The sequence below is a fragment of the Petaurus breviceps genome, unplaced genomic scaffold (assembly GCF_028583685.1).
Source record: "Petaurus breviceps papuanus isolate PSGF00001 unplaced genomic scaffold, PetGlider_PUasm1.0 175, whole genome shotgun sequence".
In the NCBI taxonomy this organism is placed as follows: domain Eukaryota; kingdom Metazoa; phylum Chordata; class Mammalia; order Diprotodontia; family Petauridae; genus Petaurus; species Petaurus breviceps.
This window is the reverse complement of record NW_027185764.1, coordinates 50613938-50634769: the sequence shown is the minus strand read 5'-3', so window position 1 is coordinate 50634769 and position 20832 is coordinate 50613938. Positions and strand designations below refer to the sequence as shown.

The window sequence follows — 20832 nt, the reverse complement described above, 5'->3', positions numbered from 1 at the left end:
AAATAAAGAACTTTGTCCAATTAAATTTTATTTATAAAGTAGTTTCAGAATAAAAGTGACATTTATTCTTAATTTATTGTACACTGAAGCACTGTCGAAATAAGTTTGGATAGAATTATTCCTCTTCCCTTCCTCTCAGGTTATGTGGTATGTGGGTGTTCACCAAAAAGCTTTAGGTATGCTGGAATTAATGCAATTGGTAATTCTTTATTTTCCTAAAAGTTCTGATTGCATTAGGGTTGTCTATATCAATAACAATACTAACTATATGGTCAAATTCCATTGAGTGTATATAAAACTGGAAAGGCATATTGGGGCAACATTCAATGCCTAGTTAAGAAATGTGAATTTTTATTCAGTATGATATGTGGAATGGTAGAAGGTTTTTGAGTAATCTGATTAACTCAATTCAATTCAGTTCAACTAACACTGACTTAATGGAAAGGTAGGTTGAAGCCAAACTGTGGAGAGACTGGAGCATAAGGAAATTTAAGTTTATTTGGTATGTTTTTATTTTATTGATGAAGCAGATAGGTGGCATGAGCACTGGGCCTAAAGTCAGGAAGACCTGAGTTCAAATCTGGGCTCAGACACTTACTAGCAACGTGATCCTGGACTGCCTCAGTTTTCTCAATTGTAAAACAGGGATAATAATAGAAACTTCCTCTAAGAGTTGTGAGATGAAACGAGACAATATTTGTAAAGCACAGACCACAGTGCCTAGCACATATGGGGCACTTAGTAAATGCCTGTTCCCTCCCCTATCCCTATGTAATGGGGAGCCTTTGAAAATTTCAAAGCAAGGGGATTAAGTAAATATGAAATAAACTTTAGGCAGACAAATCTGGCAGCATTTTATAGGATGCTTCTGAAGAAGAAAGATTGTAATCAGTAGATTAATGAGGGGTAATGAGAGCCTGAACCAGGCAGGTAAATAGTAGCAGCAGAGGGAAAGTTGACAAATAGAATATTTTAATGGATATGGTAAGTAAGATGGACAGGGAATGGCTAAAGATGGCTTCAAAACTGCAACTGTGGATACTGGGAGGATGGTGGCACTATTGATAATAATGAGATCCAAAGGAGAAGCAGTCTTTTGGGGGAAAATGATGTGTTCAGTTTTCTATAGTTTGAGGTGTTAGTGGGGCATTTATATGGAGCTATCTACTGTGATGTACTACTGAATGGGTCATAGTAACATAAATCCAATCATATTTCAAGTAATACTAATTAAAACAATACTTGTATAGCTTATTCTTACGTTAATAATATAATCTCCATATAGTTCTTCATAGTAATAAATCTATTAAAGTATGACTCTAAAGACACAGCATATTATGCTTATAATAGTCTTCAGGTTACATTTATTAACGCTGCTTAGGAAAAAAATGGTAGTGAGAATTTAAAAAAATTCAGTCACGGCTAAGGCAATGTTAACTTTCAAATGTGTAAATATCATTTTCTATAAGTAAATTATGAATAATGGAGCTTAAGATGGAGATAACCTCTTTGGGTAGCTACTAGTTATTTATAGATGACAAACTCAGTGAATTCTTTTGTATTTTTTAATGAACAATTTATATTGGCAATATATTTTACTTCTGCATGAGTGTGTGTTCATTCTCATTCTCATATTCTCTGTCTCTCTCTCTCTCTGTCTCTGTCTCTGTCTCTGTCTCTCTCTCATCCTACTAAGTAGGAAAGTCTCTGAATATGGCCCGGATAGTATATCATTTTCTGAGGTCCACCCTACCTAAGTCTGGAGAGGTTCATTACTCAAAAATGTCTACCAACTATGGAGCTTTTGGGCATAGTTACTCACAAAACTGTCTAATGTGGTGTACATCAGAGGTGTCGAACACTCGGCTAGCAATCTATAACACTCCCAATGGGGTCCTGAACCAGATTAAAATGTAATTGGGAAATATTTAACAAAATAAATAAAAACCCAATAAAACAAAGATAATGTTAATACATTTTTTTTTCTAATTCAGTATGTGGCCCACAAGGATCCTTATGTACAGCTTAATAACCTTAATTTCTTTTTGAATTAGTTACCACTGATGTAGAGGGTTTGCAATTGAAAACCTAAGCTGATGAAAACACAGCTCTTCTGAAGTATGTCTAAGTAATGTAATTTACAAAGATAATTAAAAAAATAAGATTTTGGATATTATTAGATTCTCAAATTTCCATCTGAACATGTTTATAAAAATCATTGTTTGATTCCTTCCTTTACAATTGTGTAGACTATGTCCCAGAGTAGAGAAGAAAACCTCTTACTGACATGGTCTATGATTCTCTTGTCATCTGAGCTTACTAGTCAAGTGCTACCAGAAGTTTGTTTCTTAATACATGATGTTAGATGACATCTTTTGGATGACATCTCTTTAGGACAATTTAGTGCTAATGCAAATATTCACAGTGTTGATGGTAACTGTGAATATGCCGGCATAGTGCTTAACTGCAAAATATAACAGACTCTCCATAGAGAAGACAGAAGCAAAACATTTGTTCAAACACCAGAAAATTGAATCCCCAAACCAGAAAGCCACATCCTTTGTAGTAGCAAAGAAGTTAATAAGCCACAACACCACAGAGAGCCACATCATCCTTTAGCCTTCTCACAAACCAACATTTACTCACAAGTCTACATTTACTCACAAGCTTAGCTGTCTGCCCTCCATCTCTAACTCTCAACTTCCTGTGGGCTCTGCTCTACTCTTCAGCAAACTCCTCCCAACACAGGCTCCATGTGATTACATTCAGCCTATTAGGGGGAAGGGAAGATCTTCAAATTCCCTTACCATTACAGGCAGTGAGATCAGTGAGAAAACACTGTAGAATTCTAGGTGAGACTATTCATTAGTTTCCTTTCTTGGTCTACCTTTGGTTCTTTTAGAAGTCTATCTCTGGGGGTACATAAGGAGGGCCATCATCTATGCATGAGCATATAAATAGCCCAAAGTCATCTTCTGATGCTGATATCCTGACCTCTGGTTGTAGAGGAACTGGTCTTACTAATAATAATAATGTTAACTGTAACTACAACTAATATATTACTATAATATGATACTTTAATATTATATGTAATAACTGGCATTCACATAGTGCTTTAAATTTTCTCAGATGCTTTCTATATATTATTTTATTTGAGCCTTACAACTACCCTGTGAGATAGTAATTGCAGGTATTGCTACTCCCTGATGATGAAAATGAGACTTAGAGAGTGTAAATGAGCTGTCCATTGTCACCCAGTCAGTAAGGGTTAGAAGTGGGATTTGAACTCAGGCCTTCCTGAATCTGATGTTGATTCTCTCAACTCTTATTAAGAGTTACTTTGAAATAATAACTTTGATAGTTTGACAGTTTAAGGAAAAAGTAGTATTAACATGTGATTACGGAAAAAAAAAACTGGCAGCAATATGTGATTTTAAAAATCTAGAATGTCTATCATAAGAAATAATTTAAAATACTATTATAATATTCCAGTTTAAATTGTTTCCTTTAACAACAGTATATAAGGATTTTTAGAAATTTAAATATTTTAATACCCAACAAATTCATGCAATATCAATGAAAAATTATATCCCTACTTTTTCCAAAAAAGCATAACACATAGCTACGAGGCAGGAGAAGAACGCTTCAATTTCTAATGGTATATTTACTACAAGAAACTAGTGCAATGTATATTCCTACCAGATTAAAACCTCATTCATTCTATTTTTGTCCAGTGTACTATGAAAGGACAAACACTATGAAGTTAATGAAATTCTGCTTTGAAGATCTCCACTAGAATCAATTTTCTACCTTTAAGCGACATCTTTTTCTCCCAATTTGCTGTTAATTTTGCTAGTAAGGTATTCCTATTTTTGCCCTGTTTGCTCCATTAATTTTTTTAAAAATTTATTTTTTTTTTGCTTTTTGGAGGGGGGGAAGGCAGGGTAATTGGGGTTAAGTGACTTGCCCAAGGTCACATGGCTTGTTTTTTTGGTGTTAAATGTCTGAGGTTGGATTTGAACTCAGGTCCTCCTAACTCCAGAGTTGGTGATCTATTCATTGTGCACTAGCCACTCCTGTTTGCTGTATTAATTACCTTTAAAAGTATATTGTGTGTTTTCATGGCAGAGCAGAGGCAGAGAGAGAGAGAGAGAGAGAGAGAGAGAGTCAGTCTTATATTCATCAGGAAGACATGCTATCAGGTTCTGATTTTGAACCATCCTGGTTATGGGACCCTCAAGCACATCACTTACTCTCTTGATGCCTTGGGCAACACTCTAACACTATAAAGCATTTGCCAATAGTTCTAAATGGGAGATATCTACAACAATGAAATCACAAATCCAGATTAAAAAAATAAGGCTATAATAAAAATGAAATTTAAAAATATATCAATTGGTTTACCAAAGAGTTGAGGAGGTGATGAGGCACCATCAGAGTAAGCTATGTATTTCCATTTGTCAATTCTCAGCATATAGGTGGAAGCATTCACATTGCAGCCGTGGAACTCACTCAGAATCCAGGAAGGGTGTGGTCTTGTGGACTTAGAATTATTACTGGATGCTTCTGATGATAATGGAACCAAAGAATATCCACTCAGGTTCTGATGGAGAGGAACTCCAGCAATATCTAGACATGAAAAATATGACAACAGTTTTTCAATAAAGTTAAAGGTACCTAAAATATTATTTACATTTTTTCATGTCTCAGGCCAAGGGATAGCTATCATATCCACTATGAGGAAAAATAAATCATACTTTTAATATTGAGCACAGAGGGGGAGGTATAGTCATATGAAATAAATATAAAAAATTCTCAAGTTAATATTTTTAGCATGACAAAATAAGAAATCAATTTACAAATTGATTCAGATTGTATTAAAAGAGTTTAGAACTTGCAATGCATTTTTTTCCCACTAGAACAATGGGGTTAGGTTCCTAAGCCAGACCAAAAAAGCCCATGAACTCACAATGCACTGGAATTATTTTTTATTTGTAACAAAAGATAGAAAACAGCAATGTTCAAAAAACAAAAAACTTAAGTACATCTATAAAATGGGAATACTACTACTTGCATTTCATATCTTACAAGGTTGTTGAAAAGATTAAGTTTATATATACTGCCCTAATCTCTCTTGAATTCACAACTGTTGGTTAGATATCTCCAAATGGATGATTCTCATAGGCATCTCAAACTCAACATATCTAAAACAGAACTCATTTCCTTCCACAATTAAACCTGATCCTCATTGTAACTTCCTTATTTTTGCTAAGGGCACCAATATTTTTCTAGTCACCTAGGTTCATAACCTCAGAGTTGTAATAATAGCTAAGATTCATGTAACATTTTAAGGTTTGCAAAGTGTTTTATATATATTATTGCATTTGATTCTCACAACAACCCTTGGAGGTAGGTTTTATTATCATCTTTATTTTATAGTAAGCCCTCCTTCATGCCCCATGGCCAATTATTTGCCAAGACTCCTGGAATCTACCTCCAAGATATATCTCATATCCACAGCTTCTCCCCACCCCACCCACAGAGCCAAGACCCTAGTTAAGGAACCTGTCACACGTTGCCTTTGGACTACTGCAACTGTTTTCTAAATGGATTCTCAGCTTTTAGTGTCTCTCTTCCCTCCAAAATATCTTTCCCAAAGCTGCCCAAAACGATCTACCTAAAGTATAAGTTTTTGATTGACATGATTCAGTATGTTTACTTTTGCTGACATCTCCCTTTGCCCCTGGTGACTCTTTTAGCCACCGGTGAGTTTCTCTTGGAACCTCCATTTGGAGGAAGAACCTAGTCCAGCTAGCCTTCCTCCTCTGGATCTCACCATCAGGCCTCAGCTGTCTCTCTCTGCCCAAGGGACCTCTTCTCCCATTTATGGGTTTCTCTTGGAAGCTCATTTTGAGGAAAAGTCCAAACCAGTCATCCTTCATTCCCCTGGACTTTGACACTCTGCCCCTATGAGGATAATCTTCACATCTCTCCCTTTTTTAATGCCTTTTTATGTGTTGTCTTCTGCCATTAGAATGTAAGTTCCTTGAAGGAAGGACTGTCTTTCTTTTTTGTTTGCATTTGTATTCTCAGTACTTGGCTTACTGCCTGGCACATACTAACCCCTTAAAAATGCTTATTGCTTTGACTTTCTAGAAGAATTATGTATATTAGGGGCGGCCAGGTGGCTCAGCGAGTAAGAGCGCCGGCTCCCGTGTCGGGATGACCTGGATCAAATCCGGGCTCAGATACTCAGCACCACACCCAGAAATAACTGGCCGTGTAACCTTGAGCAAGTTACTTAACCCCTATTGCTTTAAAAAAAAAAAAGAATTATGTATATTGATTTTCTATATGTTATATATAGATTGCATTGAATGAACAAATTTATCTCCTATGGATCTAATGCAACATATGTTGATTATGTAAAAATGTGACTTTTGGGGGGGGGAAGGGAGAAGGCATTTGTATGCTATATGCACATCTCCTACTGTTCTGAATTTTGATTTTCAAAGGACTAGAAATATTTCTTATAAGGAAGACATAATGTACTATCCCTTTATGCTGCTGAAAGGCTCAGGAAAAGAAAATTTGTCTAAGGGACACTTATGAAATCAGTTTGAGAAGAAATAGTCTCAGTTAAAATGTTGCAGAAAGACATAGACTATTCTGAGGACCTGAGAGAAAACTCCATCTCAGATAAATGTATTAAGGAAGCCTGTCTGAAGGCAGAGCACAGACTGAGTTGTAGATGGCTGCAGGGCATTGCGGTCTATCAGATTATTTGTGTGTGACTATCTTTAGAGTTGTCAAAGATACAGTTGATAAACTATACATCAAATAACTGTTTTGGTACAATGGGAAGATTATATAAGAAGTGGGTGGAAAGGTGAAAGTTTTGAATTTTACATTACAAATCTGAGATGGGACACTGCTTATGAGGTCTTGATTTTAGATATTAGAAACCAGAGACAGGAGGGCTAAGAGATGATCAGGTGAAGAAAGAAGTAGGAGAATTAGGAAGCACAGGAGAAATTGAGGCAGAAGTCACAGGAGACAAGAAAATCTGCTCTCAGAAGACAGGCCATAGAGTCTAACAGCATTTGACTGAAGCTGATAGGCTGCTCTGCAGCAGTGTTGCTGGGAGTCACACTGACTGGATGAGAGGCATTGTTTTTCAGAGAGCTGACTGGCTAGATAAAGACACAATTGCCCTCTAGTGCCATCTACAGCCTGAAGAAGGGGAGGCTCTGAGATTTGCCTGTGTTGCCCTTTACTGCCTTCATAGTTATGAGAGGGAGACATAAAGGGGGAAAGACAGGTTTTGTATCTGCTTTGCTGTGAGGTGTAACTTTGCTGAGAGCCTTTTAGGAGAAAACACCCCTTGCTAATATAAGAGCTGGTTGGGGAAAGGCTGTATGGCCCTTTCATTGTCTATAGCTTGAGAGGGAGAAACTCCTTAGAGAACCAAGCAGATCTGAGGAGTCTGGATTCTCTGGCTTAAGGGAAACGCATGACACTGAAAAAGCATAAAACTTCAGAACCCTTCCAAGGGTAGCTGTGTGCTAAAAGAGCTCGCCCACTGATTCAGCAGCCTGAGAGCAGAAATAACTTTGATGAGCAAGAGAGCTGTGAGGAGTAAATAGGAATACAGGGGTGATTTTGCCCAGCAGGAGATAGATGGTGCAGACTGAAGGCCTGCTGTTCAGTCATGAGAGGTCCTAGGCATATACACTGCATTTCTTTTATGTCTCCCTACTAGATTTCTGTGTGTGCTCATTCCACACTATGGACATTATATATCCATTGGTGGGAGAATGTGACCCAGGTTTATGAGTGGATTACTCCTGTTTTTGTCTTCTTTAGAGTAAATGCAATGATTATTTTTGCTTTCGACTTATCAGAATCATGAACTCAGGGGTTCAGGAGGATCACAAGTGCAATCCTCCAACCCTAGGATTACCCCCAGGACCCAGAAAGCACATTTGCCCTATAGCCACATGTTCACAGCCAATGCCCTTTCCCCTCTTTTTCCTCTAGGGAAAACACCTTAGACTTATCAGCATGAGTTTAGGTTGGGGATGAGTAAGCAGGAGAACATGTAGCCAGTAGATAAATATTTATTAAGCACCTACTATGTGCCAGGCATTATGCTAAGAGCTGGAGATAAAAAAAGTCCTCACTCCCAAGGAACTCACAATCTGGAGGTGGCAACAATATGCAAACAATTCACATATTTCTATAGCATTAAAGGATACCTCTTCAGCATTATGCTGTATTTTTAAATGCTTTGTTTTTATGAAAATTAGTTTTTATATTCAATTTTTCTAGTAATTCTGCCATTGTACTGAACTCTATTTTATGATATTACCAAGGAGAAAATATTGACCTTAGCAGTAGGAAGATAACTGCATAACTGTTAACAACAACTAATTTAAAATAATGGGAAAAGGTTAAAATTATGACAACAGAAATATAATGATGTTATTTTAAAAATTGGAGCTTCTTGGTCTAGGTAAGATAATATATGTAAAGGATTTCCTGGCTGTGGCAATAAACTCATTCTACCTGTTTATTAAAGAGCATCCATAACTTTTGTGCATCAAGAAAAGAGGCAACATGGTATGATGATGGATAAAGGATCAGCCTGGAAATTAAGAGATTTGAATTAGGGGGGCAGAGTCAAGATGGTGGAATAGAAGCAGGACCTCCCTGCTGCTCCGGCTTCCACCTTCCCCAAATCATGTAAAAGGGGACTCTAAACAAACTTTGGAGCTGCAGAACCCACAAAGTGACACAGAGAAGCTAACCTCCTGCTGAGGACAGCCCAGCAGGCCAGCAGGAATTGGCCAGCACAGCACTCTGGGAGCCGAGCCCAGCTCCACTTCGAGGCTTTAGCCCCAGGGTGGGCCTGACCAGCCACCAGCTGGAGGGACTCCAGATCAGCAGCAGCTGTGGCCGTTTCCAAAATTAACAACACATAGATGCAAAGGACAAAGTGAGAGGTCAGTGCAGTCTGGACTTTGGGACCCAGAGTGTGGGCTTTTACCCCCAGGTGAGAAGCCACTGAGATGCCTTGGCTTAGCCAGCCCCACATTGTGGCTTCAGCTCCTGGCCTGCAGAGTGTAGGGGGACCAAGAACCAATCTGAGGGGTAATCGCTCTTGCTTTAACCTGCTTGGATCTGGATTGCAGTCTAGGGTGGAGATCCTGGGGTATGTGTCTAGCTTGCCAGAGTGTGTGGAGGCTTCAGAGAGGGCACCCAACTAATACCTCTGGCAGCTGAGAAAACCCCAGCATTTGGGACGAAAGCTCCCCTGTCTAGTAGCAGAGTCCTACTGTGGCAAAAAGCCCAGGGGTCAAGTGACTGAGGGGTGACATGATCAGACAAAGGAAACAAAACAGACAGAAGATTCCAACATTAGACTCCTATTTTGGGGACAAAAAGGAGCAAAGCATGGAACAGGAGGAAGACAGTGAAGTCAGAACTCCTGTACCAAAAGCTTCAAAGGAAAATACAAGCTGGTTACAGGCCATAGAGGACCTTAAGAAGCAGATAAGAGAAGTGGAGGAAAAATTGGGAAGAGAATTGAGAACGATGCAAGAAAATTATGAAATGAGAGTCAACAGCCTGACTGAGGAAAATAACACCTTAAAAAATAGACTAACTCAAATGGCAAAAGAGGCTCAAAAAGGCAATGAGGAGAAGAATGCCTTAAAAAGCCGAATTTGCCAGATGGAAGCTAATGACTTTATGAGAAATCAAGATGCTGTTCAACAGATCCAAACAAATGAAAGAATAGAAGGCAATGTGAAATATCTCGTGGGAAAAACCACTGACCTGGAAAATAGATCCAGGAGAGATAATTTAAAAATTTTTGGACTACCTGAAAGCCATGATCAAAGAAAGAACCCAGAAATCATCCTCCAAGAAATTCTCAAGGAAAACTGCCCTAATGTTTTAGAACCAGAGGGCAAAACAAAGGTTGAAAGAATCCACTGATCACCTCCTGAAAAAGATCCCAAAAAGAAAACTCCTAGGAAGAGATTTGGATTCAAGTCCCCTCTTTTGTATATCACAATTGTGTTCCCATTAGAAAGTTACTTAGCCTCTCCGGGTCTCCAGGCTATTTTCGAAGACAATAAATTACAGATATGTTGATGATCTATTGTAGTGAACTTTCACACCAGGATTTTCCCACAATAATGAAATCATAGCACCAAATTTTAAAAATTTGAATGCATGAAAGATGATAGATAATTTTTACTACCTTCTTATTCATCTTAGTAATTCTACTTTAGATAATTAGTTTTGACTCAATAAAATTTAGGATATGGCATCTAACATTAATCAAGACCAGAGCTATCAGACAAAGAGAATTTAAAAATGTAAACATCCATGCTTAGTTGTAGCCTTGGTGTGGCAGGTAGGGGGGAGGAAGGGGAAAGAAGAACAAAGAACAAAGAAAAAAGAACAAAGAACAAAAAACAAAGAACAAAGAACAAAGTAAAAAGTGTATAGAAGGGAGCAAAAGAAAACCTACAAGGAAGCAAAGAAAAGATGAACAGCTTTCAACTTAACTCACAATATGTAATATATAGGGTTTCATATATATATGTACACTTTCTTGAAATATAAGTTATTGCTATATATTCTTGTGAGGGATAACTTTCAGTGAAGTTTCCCCATTCTGAAAAATCAATTCTAGAGTGGCTTCAGCATCCATTAGGCCTAAGTTTAGAAGTCACCTGACCTTACAGGAATCTGGGACTTAGAGCAATGGAGACAGTGCCACCTCAGCACAAGATATGCCAAATAAGGACAAAACTGCTTTCCTAGCCTTGCATTGGACACCCATATGTTTCCGTGTCCTTTGTCTCTGAGACAGATTCCCAGGCTTAGGTTGTGGGCCAACCTCCCCACCAATGAGAGTGAACACCAGTTGGGGGTTGGATTTCTGTGTTAGAAGGTTATATAACCACGGGCTTGCTTCTACGTGTTGCTCTCTCCCTGGCAGACACCATCTGAGCTACAAGGGCATAGTCCTTTCTCACGAGGAAGAGTAAAAACCTTTCCTGATTCTTTTCTTATTTTATATTTAAGTTTATAGTGTTTTTTTTCTTATTATGTATTTAAATTTTAGTATTTGTCTAAAATAAAAAAAAACTTCAAAAAACACAGAAGGAAGGACATACATAAAAAAAATTAAAACACAAAAAACATGATTTGAAGGCAGGAGAAAAATAAAGGGTAAGGATTAAAACATTTTAAAAGGAATAAAAACCACTAGAAAATTTAGAAGTTTTACAAGGACTCTATATTACATGAAAAACTAATTCTGAAGGCAAAAGACTTATTTAAATTAAAAAAAATCATCAAGTATTTATTAAGTGTTTACTATGAGTCAGTATTATGTTATATTAATAGTAAGTTTGAAAATATCTTCTGAACTGAGAGAGAATTTTGAAAGACAGCATGGTGTGCATATGTTCCCAAAGTGGGTGATACTACCCTCTGGGGGCTCTGAAATGATCCAGGGAGGACTGTAGCATTCTTGGGTGCAATTGGGGGGCGTTGAATAAAAAGAAGGGGGCGGTGGAAGCATAAGGAAAGAAAAGAAAACTAATTTTGAAAAACTGTTCCTACATGTTTCATCTGTTCTGTAACAGAGTTAAAGTTGTAGTGATTATATGATTTTCCAAATAAATGTACAAAATGCAAATTATAACCAATCATTTTTCAAGTCTGCTGACAGGTCTTTTTTTTTTTTTTTGCCTTTTGGAAGGCAATTGGGGTTAAGTAACTTGCCCAAGGTTACATGGCTAGTTTTTTGTGTGGGTGTTAAGAGTCTGAGGCCAGAACAGAACTCGGGTCCTCCTGACTCCGGTGCCAGTGCTTTACTCACTGCACTACCTAGCCGCCCCTGCTGACAGGTCTTAACAAAAAAGTGTTGGCAGGTAAGCATGTGGTCCAATATTGACAAGTTTATCAGCAGGAATATGTGCACGTAATGACTTATTTATAATAAAGTACTATATAGTTACATGATGTAATATTGTGTCATCAAAATTTCAATGCTGAAAAAACCCCATAAATTTACAATGAATTATTAAATTTAAGATTCGTCATTTAAAAATATTTTATACATTTTTTGAAATGTTGAAAATAAAAAAAACAAATTGTTAAAGGGTTTTCTTTAAAAATTTTTCTTTAGAAAATAGATTTCCAGGGGGATACTGAGTAATTTTTTTTTTGAAAAGGGGTGGTAGGCCAAATAAGTTTGGGAACCTCTGGTGTAGTGGATAGAGAGCCAGCCAAGAAGCCCTCAGTTCAAGTTCCAGTAAGTCATTTAACTTTTCAATGCTCTGGGCAGCTCTCTGAGACTATAAATTGCAGAGAAGACAGCAGAGGGAATTTTCTCATTTGGGAGTTTTATATGCCAATGGAAATAAGGTACCTGATGATATATACATTTTATTATTCTTACTTCCAAATTAGCAAGTGTTCATTTCTGAATGCTGCTATTCTAGATTTAGGAATATATTTCAAATGCAGGAAGCCAATGCAGTAAACAAATTATGGAGAAGTATCTAAAGCAATGGTTCTTAACTTTTTTTGTGTTATGAAGTCCTCTGGCAATTTGCTGACATCTATGCACACCTCAGAATAATTTCTTAAATGCATAACATACATTGGATTCAAAGGAAAAACAATTAAATTGAAATAGTTATCAAAATATTCAAAAAGCAAGCTCATACACTCTAGATTAAAACTTTTAAAGCTGACAGGCTCCTTCAGTAGAATGTAATCTCTTGAGACTGTTTTACTTTTGTATTTGCACTTCTAGTGCCTAGTATTGTGTATGGAACATAGCAGCTGCTTAATAAGTATTAATGGTTATTGTCAGACTCATGACAGAAAAAAAGACAATTAAAAAAAGCAATGATATGGAAGTTGACATAAAGTCAATCAGGAAGAAGGAGACGTAGTTCAAAAAGATGATTATAGATGAAGGCCTGGTGACATTTGTATGTTATAGAAATTAAGTTTCTATATTTTATAATCCCTCCTCTCTTGAACCACTGTAATCATCTCCTATTCATCTCTTGGTCTCCCTGCCTTAAGTCTCTTCCTTCCAATCCATCTTCCACACAGCCGCCAAAATGGTATCATTACACCACAGGTCTGACCTCGAGTGACTCGAGTGACTCCTTCTTGCAATTAGAATCAGACACAAACTCCTGTCAGGCATTTAATGCCCTTATGGAAGCATATAGGGCCGAGGCCTTACAAAATTATAAAACAACAAAAATTATAATATATTATACAATTTAAGAATTTATATTTTAACAGTATACTGGTTTGATGTCCTTCGTCTCCTCTAAATGAAGACCTGATGGATCTCTCTTGAATGGAACACAGAATCAAAATAGGGAGTACATGAAATTCTCCAAAGGAGGAAGATCTTCAGGTAGATTATCAAATTGGGTTTATGGTAGATGAACTAAGAGTAACAATGTCTTCTTGTTGACCTAATGAAGAGAGACATCCCTTTTGTTTATCAGTGATCAGACTGAAAGAGGGAGTCTTTAGAGAGAATAGCTAGTTTCTAGAAATCTTTTCCATGGTTATGTGCTGACATCTACACTGATCTCTCGATTTAGCAATCCCAAACCCTAACTGAATGTTTTGCTATTTGTATAGGACTCCATCTTTTCTACAATTACTATAAAATGTGAATTGGGAACTGTGTGTGTTTGTTTTGACATAGAGAGCAGGGGAGTCTTTTCTTTTTTTTCTTTACAGCAGGAAAATCTTTGCCCAGAACTTACGGGTACCCAGGACATAGGAGGTTATTAATAAATGGCTTACCGACCAATTAATAATCCTATGACTCATGAATATTTTGAAGGAAAAGGGATTAATTATGAGAAGTGAGGAACAGAAGGATACATTTTACTTTTTATGAAGTTGAGTCATAGATGACATACTCAAAGCTATTGGCAAGCCAGCAAGAGTTGCCTTAGTACACAGTCTTGTCCCATCAGCTTCCTAAGCCACACGACAGTAATAAAAGTTCAAACTTCAGACAGAATCATGTAACTTACCTAGTAGAGTAGGGTAAATATCTACAAGAGAGACCAGATCTGGGACGTGGAGGTTTGCTTTAATGCCAGGCCCCATTATTAGAAGTGGAACGTGGGAACTTGCTTCGTACATACTCATTTTATAGAACTGGCGATGGTCCATGGCCAGCTCACCATGGTCGGAGGTAAATATAACAACAGTCTTCTGAAGAAGATTTAACTGATAAAGAGTCAAAATAATCTCACCTATTGAAAAAAGGAACAAGCTATTATAACAAAAAAAGGATGTGATTAAATGTATATGTATATATATATATATATATGTGTGTGTGTACATACATATAAATATGCATATATCCTTCACTTTGGACCTTTTCCTGAATGATACAGACTTGCAACCTCTCTGTGCCTGACAATCCTCTGCCCTCTTGCCTACATCTGACCAGAAGTTCATCATCACAAGGGGTTCGTTCACCCAATGTGCTAGAAATCTTTCTTGCTTTCTTCCTATGCTGTAAGGGTACTAGTGGAGCACTCTGGCTATCTACCCATCTTCTCTTACCTTAACATGTCATCAGCTCATTTTATCTTCCTATTATATAATCCTTTGATGGTATCTTTTTCTCCAGTTCTTCAGAGTTTATTTAACCTCACTGGTTCTATGTCATAGCCTGCTCACACCCATCATATGTACTGTATTAAGTGCTGAAGATGTAAATATGGAAGTGAAAGACAGTTCTTGCCCTCGCGGTACTTTCTTCATTATTTAGCTTTCTTATGTGGATGATCAGATCAAACTTTTTTGAGTGGTTATAGATCTAAGTACTAAGAATCCTATGGAAAAAGATTACTCTGTATTCTTGCCTTGTATAATTTTCTAGCAAAATTGTTAATATATTGATTTATATTGTTTTAAATTATATTATAGTCAACCACTATAAAGCTGTGAAAACCTGTAGTAATATAAATAAGCTAGTACTTATTTATAACATCATTCCTGTAAAATAAACGATGTAATAATGTTTAGCCCAAAATAATAAAGGGTATCAGGTGGAATATGCCTATACATAACTGACAGCACCACAGCTGAAAGATAGCAGCCCTGTTTGCCACTTCCAAAACTGCATATGGTAACAGGTTGCAAAAAAAAGTGACTGTACTGCTTTTGTCACAGGTGAGTGCTGTGTTGAAGGGAGACTACTCTATTTTGCCATTACTAAAATCTTACTGAAATAATCCAAGGCATAATGAAGAGACTTCTGGTCTTGGGGTCAAGAAGACCTGACTTCACTTTCTAAGATGCTTAATTCATGTGTGACCTTGGGCCAGTCATTTGTCTTCTTATGAGAGACTGTTTATTTCTTTATTGGTAGAGGGAATTTCCATACTAGTGAAATCCCTAGTCCTTATTATGCTGTCTTAATTTTATGAACATATTGCTCTCAAAATAATTCTCATTATAAAATGCTAGTTTAGAAATTAAATTCCAAGCTCCTAGATTTTGTTAATATTCTAAAAACTGGCAAAAAGCCTCCTGCCCCTACCTGTTACTAAAAGGATTAGAATTTACTATCTTTATAGCCTGAGAATGTGATAACCACAGACAGATCTAAACTGCAAAGCAAATACTTTCCTGATATGTTACCAACTGAAGTTTGCTTTAATATTGAGCTGGCCTTGAACCAAGATGAATGTGGGAAATCTGTTCCAAACTCTAGGTTAGCCTTGGTTGCTAGAATACTAGGTAAATGGAATGGTTCTGGAGCTACCTGGACATTAAGAGTTTGACAAAGGGCAGAACAGGCTTTTAGGACTGATTCTGTATCTGAGAACTAAATCTGTCTTTGAAATGCCCTGTCATTTGCCTACCCACGTTTGGCTTATGCCCAAAAGTGATCCTTCCCATCCAAAAAATTTGTCTTAAGCAGATGGTAGCCTTCTTTGATCTCTCCTTAATGTTTGAATAAACTGAATTATCTTCCAAGTTATTTTATCAACTGATAACTGATAAGCAAAAATTTATTCCACAACTAATAGTATGTCTTCCAACCTTTCTGTGCATCAAGTACGCTGTCTCTAAGCAACTGTTGTATGAACATCCTTGAGTAATTTTCTACAAGTCACTAAAGCCAGCCTGAATCACAGTCAGTTAGAAAAACAACATTATTCTTCTTCTCTGTGTAATTGCTTATTAATTATACCACCTACCAAGCATGGCATCTGTTTCAGCACACATAGCATAATAAAATGCTCTAATATCTCTAATTTCTTTCTTTGTGAACTGCCCAGTACAGTTTTTAGTGTAGGAAGAATAATAATCTACAGGGTGCATTTCTGACAGAGGAGACCATTTTGGAATTTTGATAGCTTCATAAAAAACCTAAAAAATAGAGAGAAAATTCAGTTATATAAAGGTAAGAATTAAATGTTTTTACATAGTATAAATGCCAACCTACAGTTTCTAATTAAGGATGGTTAGAAAAGACTTGCCATAAATGATTTAAAACAAATAGTCACTCAATTAAATATGGAAATTATGTACCAATTAATTTATTTGATATTTAAGTTATTGTACATTTGTACATGTAGAATGAGACATTTCTGAAAATTACTTTAAAAACTGTATAACCAAATTTAAGCTCCTATAATTACATGCTAACAGAAAAACTCTAAGTAGTACAAAAAAAAGAAAACCAATAAGTTCAGTATCGTGGTAAGTCTTTTTTTTTTTTTTAAAGCAATTGGGGTTAAGTAACTTGCTCAAGGTTACACGGCCAGGTGTTTCTGGATGGGTCATAAGTGTCTGAGCCTGGATTTGATCCCCAGGTCATCCCGACACTGGAGCCAGTACTCTTACTTGCTGTGCTACCTGGCCACCCCCGTGGTAAGTCTTAAAAATCAACACTGGTGTAAGTCTTTATCAACACCAGGAAGTAAAGAACTTTATTTCAGCTCTTCTCCTTTCTCTTCCTGATAGCTCAATGGTAGAAGTACATATAATTCAGGGAGCTATCCAAATGTTTATTTAAATAATTTAGTTATGGTTCACATTTCTATAGGGCTTTAAGGTTTGCAAAGCATTTTCTTTACAATGATCCTGTAAGGTAGGGTAGTGCAGGTCTTATTATTCTACTTTACAGATAAGGAAACTGAGGCTCTGAGGCATGTTAAGTGACTTGCTCATGGTTATCCAACTGCAGTCTATGGCAGGATTCAAAACCAGGTCTCTTGACTTTAAGTCCAGCACTCTCTTCCAATCCACTATGTTGTTTATAAACAAATGTCTTTGTATTTTTATGCTTCCAGGTTTAACAGACATTAAATTACAGTAAAATACCTTTAACTTTATGAGGATTGTATGAAATGATCTCTAGGATAGTACTTTGTGACTATGAAGCACTATATAAGTGTAAACCCATTCTTGTCATGAAATATACTGAAAAGTGACTTGTAAAGAAGTTCAGAGATAGGCTTACTGATTTCTTATATTTACTTAACTCCTTTCATCAGGATAGCTTTCACTTTTTGCAAGCAGATACCATTGTTTTCCTCACAGATAAGGCTGAGAGGCAGGAAGCCCTACTTTGATCCTGATTATATCATAGGACCCTGGGCAGGTGCCCTGATGTCTCAGTACTTTATGGCACCAGCAGGGCTTTTTAAACTTCTTCCACCCCTAAGCTCTTTTCATGTTTCAGCAGCATTTGTTGGCACTGCCTGTCCTGAGGGCATGCACGGTGCAAAGTGCACATGCTTTGTGTTCAGGACCAAGGCTGCAGTGAAGTTGTGGGATACAACAAGAACAAGTGCTGCCAGAAACACCTTGGATTCATTATGAGTTTGATTTTTAATTAAATTGTGTTCCTTGCACATTCAGAAACCTTTTACTGCTGCCAAAGGGTAGAGACCCATAGCTTAAGAAGCATTGTGAGTCTAAGCAAGCCGCTAAGACTAGAAGTTTCAGGGAAGGGGCAGTCCTGCGTTGGCGGAAGGAGTCTCCTTTTCTGGGAATTCCCTATAACAATGAAATGACAGGTACAATCCATATTCTTACAGATAGAACAACCTTATGGTAATCTTTTACAATGACTCACATTAATTTGTTTAAGGTTTACAAAATGCTTTTGAGTTATGTTGTACAAATACTATGATCCCTATTTCATAGATGAAGAAGTCTGACTCTAGGAGAGTGATGTGCCCAGGGTCACACAGAGAACTGGGACTTGAGAGCAGGCGTGGGGAACCTAGGTTCCAGGCCACACGTAACCTTAAGACCACAGGTTCCCCACCTCTGCCCTAGGTCTTCTGACTCCCAAGACCAACAGTCTTCTGTTGTTCCATGTTGTTCCATGACCACCATGCTTCCTCTACTTTAGCTGTGAGAACACATATATACATATCAAACACAAGGCAATATAATTGAGTTTAAGAGATGAGTTACTTTCATTTTTTGCAAATTTGCCTCTTTCGCTATTATATATTACATGTTATATGTATAATATATATTATATGTGAGGCTTTGAATTAGAATATTCATCTTTCATATCTCTAACCTTGGATGCAAGGAAAAAGAGAATGGAATTCTCAATAAAACATGTGTAAATTAATTTTTGTTTCTTAAGGTATACTTACTTTTTTAAGCCAATAAGGGGATGTCTGGAATGTGGAGGATCCAAAATTTTCCCCTGTATATGGTGATGGATAAGGATGTGGCAAATTTAATCCCAAATAAAGAACAAATGGTTGAGTAATGTTAATTGCTTCTTTTCTTAACCAGCTTGTTGCTTTATCTGTGTTCTGCCAATCTTCTTCCATTATTCTTGCTTTTGTCTTATCAGGGATAAGATTAACCATAGGCCTTCCCTCCTGATGAAGCAAGAAATCAACATCTCTTGTCCATGCTTCCACACGATTGCTGAGGAGAAAAAAATGCAGCTCTCCTGTATTTTACTTTAAAACTCTGCTACCATATATCCAATAAGGAATAATAACAACTAGATGTAAAATATGTGAAACAATTTTTGCATTTCATCTTGTTTCTTACAGAACAATCTAAGATGATAAAAAGCCGTTATACAGTTTACTGCATTATCAAATTGAACATTTGGAAAATATGCAAATAAAAAATTTTATAACATATTTTTCAGAATGCAATGGTATGTTGCTTTAGAGGTACTAATCGTTTCTATTATTGGTCCCACATATTTATTCAAATAAAAAGTGATTGGGAATCAGTCATTGTTTTGCCTAATTAATTTTATTTGCATCTTGCACTCCTTTTGTCAGAAAAATAAACCATAACATTTCTAATCAAAGATCCTATAATTTAATTATATCACTTGATCTTTATATCTTAATTCTATGTTCCATGCATATTCAAATACTTTCATCATTATCTTGATTTTTTTACTCTTTCATGATTTCTAGGGCAATTACAATCCTTTGGTTGTATTCTTCTATTCTAGCAGGGATGTAATTTTGCTCCCTGATATTGTCATGCTTTAGCTTTAAAACTTAAGTGGATCAGTGAACTCAATGATGTTGGTATTTTCCCTCCACTGGTACAGATTACAACTCACCCATGCATTCCTGCCCCATGTGATTCTCATCCATGTTCATCATATCATAAACCTTTTTATGTTTTCATGTTACTGATGTGACACACTTTCAATCTTGAAAGCATTGAGGAATCATTTTATAACATACCTCAGAGAAGGGAATATTACTGTGTTATAAGAAACTACAAAAGGAACAGTTTTGGAAAAATCTGGGAAGACTTTATTGGGACTGATGCATAGTGAAGAGAGCAGAACAAGGAAAACAATTTATGCATTAACAACAATACTGTCACGAAAAACAACTCAGAAAGACTTAAGAACTCCAATCAATTCAACGACCAAACTCAATAATAATAACTATAAGATGAGATGGATACAAGATAGAGAATAAGATACACATTTTTGGACAAGGTCAATGTGAGAATTTGTTTGCTTCACTGTACCCCGATGCAAAGATTTTATTTTTCTTTTTTCAAAAAAAATTTTTTTTGTAGGGAAAAGTTAGAAAGGAGTTAGGGCATTTAGTACCCTCTTCCTTCTACCGCTTACCCCTCTTTCCAAAAGGATCCCCATTGGAGTATTTTTTTTTAAATTTTTGGTGGAAGGCAGGGCATTTGGGGTTAAGTGACTTGCCCAAGGTCACACGGCTAGTGTTAAGTGTCTGAGGCCAGATTTGAATTCAGGTCCTCCTGACTCCAGGGCTGGCACTCTATTTACTGTGCCACCTAGCCGCCCCAAGTAATTTTTTTTAATGTGCAGAAGAGAGAAGGAAGGCTAGAAGAAACCACAAACAAGCATGACATCTTTGAAACTTACATGCTGAATGTATTAAACACTTTAAAAAAAGAGAAGCAAGCTGTATATTACAGAGATTTGTAATTTCATATATAATCTTTTTTTTTGTTCTACCAAGTATAAGGAAATTGTTGCAGAAGTAATATCCTAACCCTTCTCTCCCATGCAGATTAGACTAATTTTTCTTTCTTTCTTTCTTTTTCCTTTTTTTGATTTTTGGAGGAGGGAATGCAGGGCAATTGGGGTTAAGTGACTTGCCCAAGGTCACACAGCTAGTAAATGTTAAGTGTCTGAGGCTGAATTTGAACTCAGGTCCTCCTGACTCCAGGGCCAGTGCTCTATTTACTGCACCACCTAGCTGTCCCTAATTTTTCTTTTAAAGGTACTGAGAC

General features: G+C 36.8%; 1 protein-coding gene across 3 annotated transcripts in view; it reads right to left on the bottom strand.

Moving 5' to 3' along the window:
* The window catches only part of ARSK (arylsulfatase family member K), a 48808-nt gene that overhangs the window by 1838 nt on the left and 26138 nt on the right, over positions 1–20832 (bottom strand). For all 3 annotated transcript variants that reach the window (XM_069085139.1, XM_069085141.1, XM_069085140.1), the window contains 4 exons: positions 18720–19002; positions 16296–16467; positions 14109–14333; positions 4405–4629 (listed from right to left, as the gene is read on the bottom strand). In XM_069085139.1, coding sequence (XP_068941240.1) covers positions 4405–4629; positions 14109–14333; positions 16296–16467; positions 18720–19002 — 905 coding nt within the window. The remainder of the gene's footprint in view (positions 1–4404; positions 4630–14108; positions 14334–16295; positions 16468–18719; positions 19003–20832) is intronic.